This window comes from Eublepharis macularius, chromosome 2, assembly GCF_028583425.1.
Source record: "Eublepharis macularius isolate TG4126 chromosome 2, MPM_Emac_v1.0, whole genome shotgun sequence".
Classification (NCBI taxonomy): Eukaryota; Metazoa; Chordata; class Lepidosauria; order Squamata; family Eublepharidae; genus Eublepharis; species Eublepharis macularius.
This window is the reverse complement of record NC_072791.1, coordinates 197536167-197550941: the sequence shown is the minus strand read 5'-3', so window position 1 is coordinate 197550941 and position 14775 is coordinate 197536167. Positions and strand designations below refer to the sequence as shown.

At 39.6% G+C, this 14775-nt stretch overlaps 1 protein-coding gene across 1 annotated transcript in view; it reads left to right on the top strand.

Moving 5' to 3' along the window:
• LRP2 (LDL receptor related protein 2) overlaps positions 1–14775 on the top strand; it is a 175606-nt gene that overhangs the window by 145062 nt on the left and 15769 nt on the right. Inside the window, exons 62-68 of the mRNA XM_054971732.1 lie at positions 536–658; positions 3244–3372; positions 4091–4222; positions 5576–5707; positions 8758–8901; positions 10777–10942; positions 12358–12486. Coding sequence (XP_054827707.1) covers positions 536–658; positions 3244–3372; positions 4091–4222; positions 5576–5707; positions 8758–8901; positions 10777–10942; positions 12358–12486 — 955 coding nt within the window. The remainder of the gene's footprint in view (positions 1–535; positions 659–3243; positions 3373–4090; positions 4223–5575; positions 5708–8757; positions 8902–10776; positions 10943–12357; positions 12487–14775) is intronic.

The window sequence follows — 14775 nt, the reverse complement described above, 5'->3', positions numbered from 1 at the left end:
AACTTAAATCTATCTCAGCTTGGTCTCCCTGAACTCTGACTTCAGCATTTGAAAGGAGAAACATGCATGTTTTTAAGAGATGTATTTCCCCATTTAAAATGTTGAGAGTCTAATTTCCTTTGAGTGATACCGAGTGAAGGTAAAAGGGTTAAAAACCCCATCTCACTTCCTGCATAGCCCAGTGGCAATGTGAGGCCGCACATGCCTTAAGTTTGTATTTTATCAGCAGAACAAGACATGTAACCTTCATCTTGTCTGTTGGAGTTATGAGCGGTGGTTTGAATCTGTATCTCCTAGTTTGACACTAAGCAGGACATTAGATTGGGGGAGAATCCATGATCCTACAATGTTCTTTCCATCCCTCCAACCATAGTTAAGGCAAATGTTACGCTACATCTGCACTGTCCCATAGCTGGAAAAAAATATGACTAAAATATTCTGGAGATCACTTCTAACAATGCCTGGCATTTAGAGTATATTATATACGGGTGCTCTGTAAACAAGGTTTGAAGATCATTGACCTATTTTATTTCAGTGGACATTGTCTGTGAACCACCATTCCGTTTCCGCTGTGGAAATAACCGCTGCATCTACAGCCATGAGTTGTGCAACCAAGAAGATGACTGTGGAGATGGAAGCGACGAGGAAGAAGAACATTGTAGGTCTATCGATGAACATAAAGTTCAAGGATTGATGGGGGAACATGTTAGTGATTCCTAGGCTTCCATCAGAGTTTACTAACCTTTTAGAAATTAGTTCACAGCCAGTTAAAGAGGAACATGCTTGATCTCATCAGCTCTCAGAACCTAAGTAGACTGAAACGTGGCATCCCCTGTACTTTGGACTGGGAGTGTGCCATGCTCAAAGGGCACCTTGGGGAAGCCCAGTAATAGTAGGTTGACCTTAAAGGAAACCATTTTTTCCCACAGATCCACATTCCAGATATGAGCAGTGTAAACTGAAAGTATTCCCTACCTGAGAGAACATTCACTTGCTGGGTGTAATGTTGTTGGGCAAAATATTATTCATTATTCTCTCTGCCACTTTGGCTAGACCTCCTCAAACTGATCCCCAGTAAGCCGAGGGGTCAAATTAAAAATTCCATACAAATTGATGGAGAATCCAATGACCATGATACATGCATTGAAATAAATACTATATCAAAATACTTATTATAGTATCTAAAAACAAACTGACCAGACATGTTTCAGCCCAAACCGGCCTTCCTCAGTGGACATTAAAGCTATATACAACTACACACATCCAGGAATTAATTATTCCAATTATAATTATAATTCGGTTAAAATGAATTAAAAACGAGGTGTTGCTATTAAAATAGCTACAAAAGAAAAATAAAACCAGAATTATTATATATGCATTACTGACACTTGTCAAAATTTAACATTCCAAATTTAACACTATTATTACCTTGCATAATATGTAGTTGTTGAAATTTACACATAATACCATGGGAAAACCCTCATGGTTGTTTCACTACGCATCTGACAATGCCTTCAATGTTATTCTGAAAATATATGTCAATATTGAAATATATGTATAAATTAATGCAAAGAAATTTAAGTAAAATACTCAAATTGCCTATTACCTGGTATAAAATAATATCTATCCCTGGAAGTGTGAAGTCTCCATCAAAGATAGTAATGAAATGGCACATTCTCCAAGCTGAATCATTAAATGGAAAAACTGGGGGATGATGTAATCAATCCCCTACTTGGCTATTGTTGTTCCACAAGGAAAGGACGTAATCACACCTGAATCCCATATACTTGAACAAGAAAGAAAGAGGAAAAGGTAGTATATCCCATCAGAGACAACAGGCCCAATATGCCTCTTCATTGAGTCCTAGAGGAGTAAGTGTTTGCAGATGATGTATCCAAAAGAGTTCTCTTTTCTGGAGACATTTAAACAGGATGGAAGATGTATTTAGCACTGTTTCAATAATCCAGAACTTTAACTGTGTATCAGTATGTCCAGAAACCAAATAATGGTTTACAAGTGGAGCACACGGTTTCTTTAATCTGATACAGTTTTTATGTTCACAGATTCTCACTATAACTAGTCTAGTAATCATTCCCACATATAATAAATCATAAGGGCGTTTAACATAATAAATTACTCCTCTAGAGTTACAGCTACAAAATGAATCAATGGGGAAAGTTCTAGTATTGTCTTGAGTTTTGAAAGGATCTCTTATTCTCAGCCAAAGAACAAACAGCACAGTGGGCACATGCAAAAACACCTTTAGGTATTCTATTTTCCTTATTCTCCCTTATCTCAGGTAGCCTACTCCTTACCAGGATATCTCTGAGGTTTTTGGCTCTTTTTGCTGTGAATAAAGGGTGGGGTGGGGTTATGGCATCTAGAAATGTTAGCTAAGAGGTGCCAATATTTATTTATAATGGCTTTAACTGGTCTGTATGTACTGTTAAAAGTTAAAGGTAAAACTCTAAAGGTAAAACTTTTTCTATAACTCTAGTGGTAAGAAGAATTGCCCTGGCTGTATTATAAGCCCTATGAAAGGCTCTTTTTAGGATTCTAGAGGAGTAACCTATATTGGGTCAAAACTAGAGATGGGCACGAACTGAATTACGAACCAAAGTTCGTCACGAACTCATTTCTCACAAACCGTGATGAATTTTAGCCGGTTTGTTTGGTTCGTCACTGCAGACAGCCTGGCGCCAATCAATCAGTTTTTTAGGCAATGGGGGGATGGGCTCTCTGCAGACCTGCTGCTGACCTGGAAGTGACATTTTCACAAACTGAATGAACCGGTTCACGGACCAGGGCAAGTTCATGGAAATTCATGGTTTGTGGTTCATGAACCGCAACAAACTATGAACCAAACAAACTGCCATTTTTTTGGTTTGTGCCCACCTCTAGTCAGGACTACATTTACAGAGCTGTACGAGCGTGGCAAATACAGGATGTTCACAAACTGAAGATGGAGAGGGTGATTAGAGAAAAAGTCCCAACAAAATGGAGGCTTACTGATCATGGTGCCACAATATGTTCATAAACTGTTTATTTTATAAACTTGCATCATGTTGATGAAAAATAGGGAAGTCAGGAAAAAGTATTCAGCTTTGTTACGGCCCAGCCACTCATAATAAAGTGGTTTTCTGTGCTTTCCAAATTGTCTTAAGCTATGTGCATGTATGTATTTTAAGGTCTGAAATATTCCCTTAATATAGTCTGCAGTGTGAGTGTGTCTTTTGCATGCAGGCAGAGAACCCACTCCCAAGCCTTGCACTACTGAAGAATTCAAGTGTGGCAATGGAAACTGCATTCCACTCCACTATGTTTGTGACAATTATGATGACTGTGGCGATCACTTTGATGAACTAGGCTGCAGTAAGTACTACAGTCGTTGTGACTCAGACTTTACCATGAATCTGTTACGTGTGTGGGGGGGGGGGGGTGGAGAATCCTTGTGAAATGGGAATTTTGTGTATTTTTGTGTGTATTTATACTGGGAGCAGTTTCCTAGATTGGCCACATGGCTTAATCTTAGCCAATTAGGGCAAACAAAGTTCATTCAGGGCAGTGCTTCCTGAATCAATAAACACTTTTATTCCTTTTCAAAAGATCATTGAAAGTTGGGATAGATCTTTTAATGCTGACTAGCGTTCAAGAAAATTGCCGTTCCTTTTCATTTCCGCCCAATACCACAAATAAATTACAAATGTTTGGTGCAGTGTACTCTAATAGCATTTGTTCCATATTGCACCCTTCCAACAACCAGAGCTTTTTTTTGTATGTGGAAGTACTCACTGGTACTGAGTACTGGCACCTTTTGGGGGGCTCTCCCAAATCCTGGGGTGGGGGATTGGTAAAATTTTGTGCCATCATGTATGTAAGTACCGCCACTTTTTTTTTTTTAAAGAGCTGCCAATAACCATAAGAACAGCAATAGCATAGGACATTCAGAGGTACAATCATTGTGGATATTTGTGTTGGCAGCTGTGCTGCTCATGACTGGGCTCATGTTGATCTATTTTGAATTCTTTCTATATCAGCTGTTGCCTTTAAGCCAAAATTATGATTCTCCAAAATTGTGATTCTCTCTTAGACTCCGGAACAGGTAGAACTTGTGCTGAAAATATCTGCGAACACAACTGTACCAATCTAAGTGAAGGAAGCTTTATATGTACCTGCAGACCAGGTTATAGACCCAGTGAGCTGAACAGAAATAACTGCGATGGTACTTTATATCTTCAGATTGTTTTGTCTTAGGAGTGTTAAGTGATAAATTGCTCTAATCAATTATTTTGTCATTTTAATTGTGCTGTTAAAAGAAACCTCTCTTGAGGTTTTTATTACATAAAATCATATTTCTTTCATAGCCTATAGATTTCAATTCATGAAAAATTTTAGATCTATACCACATTCCTGTCTCATAGATTTTTCAGAGTATGGTCCTTTTTCTTCCATAGTTGGCCTTGAACCACAAGGAAAGGAGGAATATAAAGATATTAAATATGGATTAAATAAATGTTTTTTAAAAAATCTCAGATCCTCAATCCAGGTGATAGCTGCAGGAATTAACTGTAGTGGAGGATTTTCTTAAGTTCCTGCTTTCTATACGAAGCCCCAAATGTTGATTTTCCTCTTCAACTTTTAGGGTAGACTTAGTTGCTTCTACCTCAGGAACAGATATTCTGCTGTTCAGTTTTTCCTTTTCTTCAGTGGGTGGTACTGAAACGGAGGTTCCATGCAATAATATAATATTATATTCCACATAAAAACAATAATTACATAATAATACTTCATAATAATAAAGCATTCAAGTTCAATTCAGAGTGCTAGTTATGACATCTAAAGCCCTTCACAGTGTGTGAAGAACAACACCATTTTGAAAGTGTTGTTAATCTCTGTGCTCCTGCATGCATTGGCTTCAGGCAGAGTAAATCAAATTCCCCTCCCCTCCCCTTTTACTCTGGCTTAGAGGGGAAGGTCCCAGTAGCTCTATGAGTAATGCCCATTTTGAAGGCTTCCAAAATAGTGGAGGCACGCTCTACTCCATCAGGGGGAAATTGTTGCTCCTAGGTATTTTAATGCCAGTTAATTTTAGTTTTGAATTTTTTGCTGTTTTATTTTAAATTTCCTTTCATTGTGGCTGGGATGCTGAGGCCACCAAGAAATTAACTGTCATTGCTGCTGTTTTAGTGTAAGCGAAGTCTCTTTTACTGGTGCTGTAGTTGTTTTTATGCTGGTATTTTTAAATTGTTTTTCCACTTGTGTAAGATGTTGTGCAAGCAATTTCTGGAGAACATAAGGTGTCAGACAAGATATTGTGCAAGCAGAACTGTGCTGTGTCCATTTCTGTTTCCGTTTGCATAATTGCACATTAAGGACTCTAAATGGAAGGAGAGATTTGAGTATTAAAAAACAATCACAATGAGAACAAACAACTGAAGAAGGAGAAGAAAGTGAAGCTAGAGGCCTCTGTAGAGAGGGACAGAATATGGGATTCTACTCCAACAAGGCAGTTCTTTTATCTTTAAATTTAAAAAGAAAACACATAAAACTTGTATTTATTTCTGTTTGCCTTCAGACATCAATGAGTGCGAGATCTTCGGAACATGCCCGCAGATTTGTAAGAATACCAAAGGAAGTTATGAATGTTTCTGTGCAGAGGGATTTAGATCGGTTGGGGATCAGCAGGGAATGCAGTGTGCAGCCACTGGTAAGCACGGCCAGCATTTCCATGGGACTTGAAGCATTAAAAATTAAGTAGAGAAGCTGATCTTTCTTCTTTTGGATGCTGACTCGCTCGTCTCGTACAGAGTGGCGCTGTTTACTTTGGCACCTGAGAAAATATGAGCAAAAACTTTGTCGGAAGAGAGTATTTTTAGATTTGATTATTCTAGTGAAGTCATTCGTATTTTATATCTTTTAGGGGGGCTCAGGTGTCTGATTATAATTACCTTTGGCTATATTCATTAAAAGATTTTGCTATATTCATTAAAAGATTCATTAAAAGATTTTGTACCTTGCATTTAAAATGACACCGTGGACTTATTCTGAGATAAGCCTTCCCTCTTATCTTCACCAGTATTATGCTATCTCTCTTTGCTGTGCATTTTTTTTTACAATTCAGTTGTGTAGAAGTGTAGGTAAAAAATGCTGTAAAACCACTCTTCAACCTGGGACTACTGGAACTGGGTAAAAAGATGCATACGTTCACATTTGATTATGGTGTCCTCCCCTGCCCCCAATTCCTTTCTGGAAGACAAGAGGCCTGTTCATTCTGTCTGTTGGTTGTCAGCAGAAAGAAAATTAATGTTCTAGCAATTTCTCCAAAGGCAGATTATATTGATATAAATCAATGACACTTTGCTGACAGATTGTCGCTAATGATTCATGGACTAATGAGCATGAATAGACAGAGTACAGCCCATTGCTCACATCAGTCACTCAAATGCTATCGCATAAAAGAGTCACGGCTCTTTTTAGGTCATGCCCTGTGACTTCGTTGTGTGGTATAATGTGAGTAGGTGGAACCTTGTCTCATACCCTAAAAAGCAAAGGGAACGGCAATAGTGAGGTATGTTGATATATATATATAATGAACAATAGAAGATCACGCTGGGGCTCAAGTCAGACTTAACATGAAACCACCGATTATTTTAACTGTGGTTACTTAGTGAAACCAGGATTTGACTCGCAGACAATCATTCGCATTCAGAATTGCTTTGACAAATTCTGGTGTCATCACCTTCATTCTGTCCCCTGATCCCCCAACAGAGGCACAGCTGGTATCCCTGCTTGCATTGTGGTGAGAATGGTGCTGGAAAACAAACCGTGATATCCATATTCACAATTCATGCAAAACCATCAGTAGTTTAGAGTAACTGTGTTTCAGATTGATGGATCTAAGCTAACCATAGTTAGTGGAGTAGTCTGCATTCACACAACCACACTATCAGTAAATAGATTAAACCTTTGTTTTGTATGATGTCTGAATCGAGACTGTGCTTTAAAAAAGATTTTTAATGAGACAGGTTGTCTGCGAAATAGTATCTTTATGATCTAGATCCCATGTGTAATGATTATTGCATAAAGAGTATTTAAAAACCTGTAAAGTCAAAATGCTTAAAGGAATCTTGAGTTGGAAAGACTTCAGGTGCAAAGCCGGGAGTCAAACGCCTCTTGCAAGGCGGTGCTGGCCTCCAGCTTTCTTCTATCTGTTCTCCATTATTTTAAACTAAAGTACTGATGAAGACTGAGAGTTGGGAAACCAGGGCCCAAATTCCTTCCTGTGTGTGAAGCTTGCTGGTTGAGTTTTAACCAGTTGTTGTCTCTCATGCTGAAACTTATACACATCGGAGTCTGGTCAGTGTATTGGTGGGAGATCTCTTATATGCATCACCTTGAGTAGCATGATGGGGAAAAGATGGGATACAAATTTAATAAAGACTCAATTGTCAATTCCACCAATACCCCTTTCCCTCTGCAGACCCCTCTAATGTCATTCTTCTGGATTCTCTGTCCCCCAGGAGTGGCATTTCTTAGAGATCAGTATGTTGCAGGGGTGGGGGAAGAGCCTGGAAAATTCCATTCTGGTAATGGAATATTTAAACTGGATCCAACAAAATATCTTGCAGCCTTCCCTCTTATCACAGGGCTGATGTGAGACTGAAAAGAGAGGAGGAGGAACATGTAGGCAGCCCAGAGCTCCTTAGTGGAATGGCTGGGTTAAAATGCACTGTAATAAAAAACAATGGGTTGGATCTTGTCTAAATCCCATACCTAGAAGTATAACGTCCCTGTCTCTCCTCTCCTGAAGCTGGGAGGAGTCGCCCCCTTTTGCACATACAGATGTTGTCAATGAGATCCAACCCGATATAGCATAGACAGTCTTTTTTCAAAAAGGAAAAAAAAATCAAAATTCCCACTTGCAACATGCAAGTCCTTGAAGTCACTTCAGCAATTTTTTTAGATCCTGCCCCCAAGACTCTTCTAATCCAAAGATTTACAGGAATTTGCCTACCATATGCAAATCTAGGTCCAGGTTTTGGGGAATCTCTGCACAGTACCTTTTAATCGCCCCCTCCATAAATGTGCTGTGCTGGTGGCTCTTTGTCCTAGGCTCCTTTTTCAGAAAAAGGCCAGCAGATGGTGGAGGAGGAGGCTGCCACTCACTGATGAGCACAACATAGCGTTATGAACCAGCTGGGAGGGCACCCAGTCATGCTGCTGCTGACCAGAGGAGTAGGACAAGCAACCATGGTGGCTGTTACGCAGCAGCAGCTTAGGGCTTGGCCCTGGGTCTTCCACGGCCGCTCAGATCCCTAGAGCTGCCTGGGAATGTCAACCCCTGACGCCAGCCCTGACCAAATATAACATGGGCTTGCGGGAAGGTATAACCCATAGCAACCAAAAAGTAAAAAAACAGTAACAAAGCTATGCAGAAATAACCTCATGTTACAGATCTTGTTTCAAAAGTTTTTGAAACGCCTAAGCAAACAGTTTTGTTCGGATTTCTAAAACAAGCGCTCACTTAGCCTGGAGGCTCACTGGATGGCCGTGAGGTAATTACTATCAGCCTAACTTATCTCACTGATGTTTTCTGTGAGGATAAAAATGGAAGAAGTGAGAACCATAAAGGCCTCCTTGGAAGAAGGGGAGGATAGAAATGCAGATAGATGGAAGACGAGATATTTTGTGTTTCACACATCAGTAATTTCTCCTGCATCTTTTGAGCACAACATAACGTGTCGCTCTCTTTTTCAGGTAACCCTCCAGTATTGCTTCTGCCTGATAATATTCGTATTCGGAGGTATAATATGTCATCAGAACAATACTCTGATTATATTAACAATGAGGAACACATCCAAGCTATAGACTATGACTGGGACCCAGAGGGGATAGGCCTCAGTGAGTATATTTACAGCATTAATGACTCTTATTTTGTAAGTTTCTTACATGGACTGGTGGCTTTGCATGTATTCCACTCCCTGTTCCTCATCTAATATAGTTACTGGGTTTTTTAAAGTTACAGTGCTATCAAATGGACACTGAAGTGGATTTCAATACAGAAGGCCTGTTATCAAGCCCTACCTGTGCTATAGATTCAGTTTGAGGTCTTAAGTTTATTACAACCTCTTACCTTCATTGCCCTATCTATAACATAGATATAATCAGTGCCTTACCTCACAGGGTTGTTACGAGAGTGAGATTTTAAAGCGCTTTCCAGAACAAAAGAGTTAAATGCTAGTGCTCTTAGCTCTTTTTTCCTTGTTTTTTTTCTCCTATTGAGCTAAAACATGTTGTAGGGTCCTCTTAGGACTGATACTGGAGCAGCTTCCTCACAGCTTTTTCTTCAGGTTCCTTTAGTAAGTTCTAGATTAATAGTCAATGATGTAGTTGCTGCCTCTAGCAATATCATTCAGTCCCTCAGAAAATAAATCTAGCACAATGTAGAATCATACCCTGCCCACAGATGAGGTTCACTCATCTGATTGTTACTGGAGCAAGATGAGATAAAACTGAGACCCAGGTTCCTACTCAGAGTCACCATCTCTTCAGAGTTTTCTAATTTCCTGCTGATCAATAGAGATCCTAGACTGCAAGCCTATACTAGATAGCTTGAAAATGGATAAAGGATATATTCACACTTGGTTGGATCCTGTACTTTTGGCAGTGAGTTCCAGTTCTATTTGCACAACAGGGGAGAGTCCTCCTCCTTGTTGTGGCCTATGTTGTTACGGAGGGTCCCCTTATATTCATCATTGACATTTTGTGGATCTGTGGTGGCTGCTGTATGGCCTAGGTGTACGATCCAGTCCATTATATCCACTGTTGCCGTACCATCAGCCTTGGACTGTTGTGCTAATAAACATATCAGCAGTACTGAAGGATTTAAATGACCAGTTTTGAACACATATGAAGCTGCCTATACTGAATTAGGCCATTGGACCATCAAGGTCAGCATTGTCTACTCAGACACTGTCAGTGGCTCTTCAGGTCTCAGGCTGAAGTCTTGCATGTCCCTTACTACTGCTCCTTTACTTTAAAAAAATCTGTAGATGCTGGAGATTGAACCTGGGACCTTCTGCATGCCAAGCAGATGCTCTACCACTAAGCCACAGCCACTCCCATTTCCTTTTCTACTCGAGCCTCTTTTAAGCATTATCCAGGCAGCTTTAAAGACATGGCATATTAAGCTATCACATCTTTGGACATTACATATTTTCTGTCATTAAAAATGCCTACTTTAGATATTAATTAATAGGATTTTGAGGAAATTTCATATATTTTACAGTTTCAGCAGGAAGAAAATGGGAGTAACCAGAATGGGAGTAAATTGTTTGAGTGACTTGGAGGTTTGGGGGGGGCAAAAACTGCCCACGTAAATGATGAATATTCTAATGACAGGATGCTTGGTGTTTCAATATTTTCTAATGATGTAATACCATTTTTCTTCATTATATTCATCCTCTGTATCATGCTTAATATGCTACAGTTGCTCAGATTTTGGTAATTCTAGTTCTAATGCATTGTTCATTAGATTTCTTCTCATATTGGTTGTTTCAACCTACACCATGCTTATTAGATGTCTTTTTGTGTGGACTATCACTGACTTACGTTGTGTAATCCACTTTGAGTCTCATTGAGAAAGGGGGGTTATCTCTCTCTCTCTCTCTCTCTCTCTCTCTCTCTCTCTCTCTCTCTCTCTCTCTCTCTCTCTCTCTCTCTCTCTCTTGTCTCTCTCTCAACAAATAACAAAAATACTCTCTCAACATTCTGCAGGTATTGTATACTACAGCATTCTGGGACGTGGTGCAGAATTTGGTTCCATCAAACGTGCCTATATCCCCACTTTTGAAAGTGGTGGAAATAATCCTGTGAAAGAAGTTGACCTGAATCTGAAATACTTGGTCAGTCCTGTTGGTTTAGCAGTGGACTGGGTTGGAAGGTAAGCATAAAGGCTAAACAAAAGTTGTTCAGGAGTTATCTTTGAATATGGTAAACGTGACAAAAGTTGGGGACTTTTTTTAGCCCTGTGTTCTGTTATGCACAGAAGAGAAATTCTATCTTTGGGTATCCTGTTCACAAACTGTGTCGAGCTTCCTAAGTAATAACCATAACATTCACCAGGTAATCGTGGGTCAGTTTTCTCTCCGTCTCGTCTGCCTCACAGAGATAAAAATAAGCCAATACTTTGAATTGTTCCCAGGAACAAACTGGCAGCCATTGGAGATCTTTTAAAACTAGTGATGTGATCCCTGTGTTCTTGCAAGCTGCCAAGCCACCTGATTTTGAAACAGGTGCACTACAGTTGGCGAACCAGTCTGAGCTGATTAAAGGCGCTATATGCTACAGCAGAGATCTGCACCTACATCTGCAGCCTTAGAGCTAAAAGCACTTGTTTCTTGAAGGGGAGTTCCCCATTCAGAAAAGGTAGCCTCTTGGTCTTACCACCACTTCTATCTGGATTAAACTTCAGTTTATTGTCCGTCACTCAGTCCATTATTAGCTCTAGGCAGCAATGCAGGACATTTGCTATCTCACCCAACTCAGCTGAAAAAGAAGAAATAGAACTGAATGTCGTCTGCACATTGACTACATCTCCAGATCACCTCTCCCAGCACTTTCATGTAGATGTTTTAAGAGCATCGGGTATGGAATGAAGCTCTGCAAGATCTTGTATTTTAAATATCACAGGGTTGGGCATGTGTCCTTCAGCACCATGTTATGGAATCAGTCCATCAGGTAGCAGCAGAGCCACCAGGAACACAGTGCTCCTACTTCTCAGCTTAGCTAATCAGTGTATAAAGATACTGTGAGTGATTATAGCAAAGCCACTGAGAAGTTCAGAAGAATCGACTCATTTCCCACCCCCACCCCTGTGTCTTTCCCAGCAAAGATCAATCAAGACTATCCTGAAAGCAGACTGAGATGGGACTAGATAGTCAATACATGCACAAAAACATGGAATTGTATGATCACCACTAACTCAAGCACCTTGCCCAAGATGGGGATGTTTACTACTGGCTGATAGCTATTTACATCTTCAGGGTCAACGGAGGGCTTCTTAAGGAAAGCATCTCACAACCACCTCTTTTGAGGTGGCTGGCGCAACTCCTTCCTTCAGTGAAGCCCTTACGTCTGTCGTGACCTAGCCAGACATTCACCTTCAGCTATACCCCGAGATGGATAAGGGTCAAAAACAGAAGTGGTAGAATGAAATTTGTAACACATTCAGATTATTTTGTATTACTTCTGAATGTTTGCCGTTGACTACTGGAATTTAAAGACAAAAAGTCTTTCTCATACTCTGATGGTGATAAAATACATAGATTGCTAATTATTTAATTGTATCTAAATTAGGCATCTTTACTGGACTGATTCTGGGACAAATCGAGTTGAGGTGGCAAAGCTTGATGGGAGGTATAGGAAGTGGCTCGTTCACTCTCTTCTGGACCAACCAGCAGCTATTGCTGTCAACCCTAAACTTGGGTAAGCATTTTGGAGACTGAAGGAATTAATTTGAAAAAGAAAGAAAACGGCACAGCAATTCTCTGTTGGCATATGCAGCCTTAGTTGGTGTAGATGAGCTAGTGTCAAGTATTCCCTTGCACGTTCTTGCAAATTAAATATTTGTTTAATGGGTCATTTATACTCATGCTAAGAGAATTTCTAGGCTGTTAAACAACAATTAATAGTCATTCTCAGTTAATAGAGCAGAATGGACTGTTGTCACAACAGTGCTAGTAACTAATACAGTGCAAGCCAGGTTGACCCACTTATTCTGTTGATAGGACCTTTATGTTAATATAACTATAGCCACAACTCGGTAGCTCAAACTGTATTTCAGTTTTCTGTTATAGTATACTTTTTACTATAGTGGCTGGTGTGATACAGTGGCTGGTGTGATATAATGGTTTTTGCTTCTGACTAGAACTGCGGAGACTTGGATTCCAATCCTTACTCATCCATGAAGCTTAATGGATGATCTTGGGTTGATGACTGTCTCACTACTAATCTGTCTCACAGGATTTTTTGTTGTACAAAGAAAGATGGAGGAAGGGAGTATCGGGGATATGTTTTCCTGGCCATGCAGCAAAGTTGCATGGTCAGGAAAACATGGAATTACATGCGGTAAAACACTCTCCAAACAGGTATATTGCAACAGATAAAACTTACTTTTATTGAAGCTTATTCATATTCACTTGCATTTTTGTAGCATCAGAAGAAAACAGAAAACTAATCTAAATAACACTATTCCCTTTAACAGTGGTCAGCTAATCCAGCTGCACATGAGTGTGAGAATGAGAGCATGGGTGTGCCTCTGGCATGCTTCCACAGGAGAGATCTTTAGAACTGTCTTGCTTCTTTTCTTGTAAGAAGAGAGAGAACAAAAGCACACAAAGAGGAGCCGGAGAGAAGCTTTTAGCTCAAAGAGAGGCATCACACATATATACAATCTGATTCCAGACAAAAGAGAAAATAGCTCCCACACAGACACACACACAACCCAAAGTCCAGGCACGCTGAGTCACCTCTGTTCCAATGGGGAGAACCGTGTATGCTACCTTGAGCTCCTTAAATGAGGCACAGGATAACAATGTATATATTTAAATATTTGTGTCCTACTTTTCTCCCTTAAGAGATCCAAAGCAACTTACAACAGTACAAATAACATACAATATAAATAAATGAATAAACAAAGAAAAGCTATATTCCTGTCTTGAGCTGATCCTGAGTTCAGTGGCTGGTATTTGAAACCATGGGCTCCATGCCCCACAGGCCAAAGCCAAAGGGATAAAAGCCATTTGGCTCACACTCAAGGGCTTGCAGTCTCTGGTCACACCTAGCCCTTATATCCACCCATAGGAAGGAGACATAAAAATGGAGCTGGTGTGCAGCTGGCAAGGTATTCCACATCAGCCGTTCTTTATTCCTGCAGTGAGACAGATATGCAAGAATATTTTAGGAAAAGTATTTTTGCATGGTTGGTCAGCTGATAATGATTTATAGACTTTTTCTTGTTATTAGAAGACAGTCATTAAAACGCTATAAAATCAACCAACAATAGAAAATGAACAAATGGCTCAATTTAACTGTAGCTCAAGTTTGAGATCCCAGTAATTCATATTTTCTTTAATATATTTAAATGGCTTTGTACTTTCCTGGGTATAGGATTCCATTACTAAGATATCTGTAGAGGCCAAACAGCTTAATAAATAAAAAAAAAATCATTTGTTTTTGCATGATTTTGCAATGCCAGTCTTCGCTGATGTGTTAACATTTCTGGTTCCCCCCCCCCCCTAACCTGTTCATCCGTATACTCAACAGGAAATTTTAATATTGTGTTAAATAATTTAAATATTTATACCCCACCTTTCTTCTTGGCTCAGTAAAAGAAGATTTAGCGATGTACATATGCATGGTAATGAATAGAATAATATTAAATTTGTTCTATGGGAGGTTCTATGAAATCTGTATGTATAGTTCCGGCATTGGCGATCCTGGTTGAAATGCTGGATTCACTATGAAGGTCTCCAATACTGGTTTTAGACAGATCAAAATCTCTCGACCTAATTCATCTCACAAAATTATAAATAAGACATATGCTGTAGAAGTTTCAAGGAACTTACCCAGAATATGCTGCAGATAATCAAAGCACATGCTGTAAGATGCAGACTGGATCGTGCAAAGTAGCATTGATCGATTAGAAGTGGTTGGGGGGAGGTGTCTCAGAGGATCTGAGATAAAAATAAATATATCCCCAAAAGTGAGAAACGT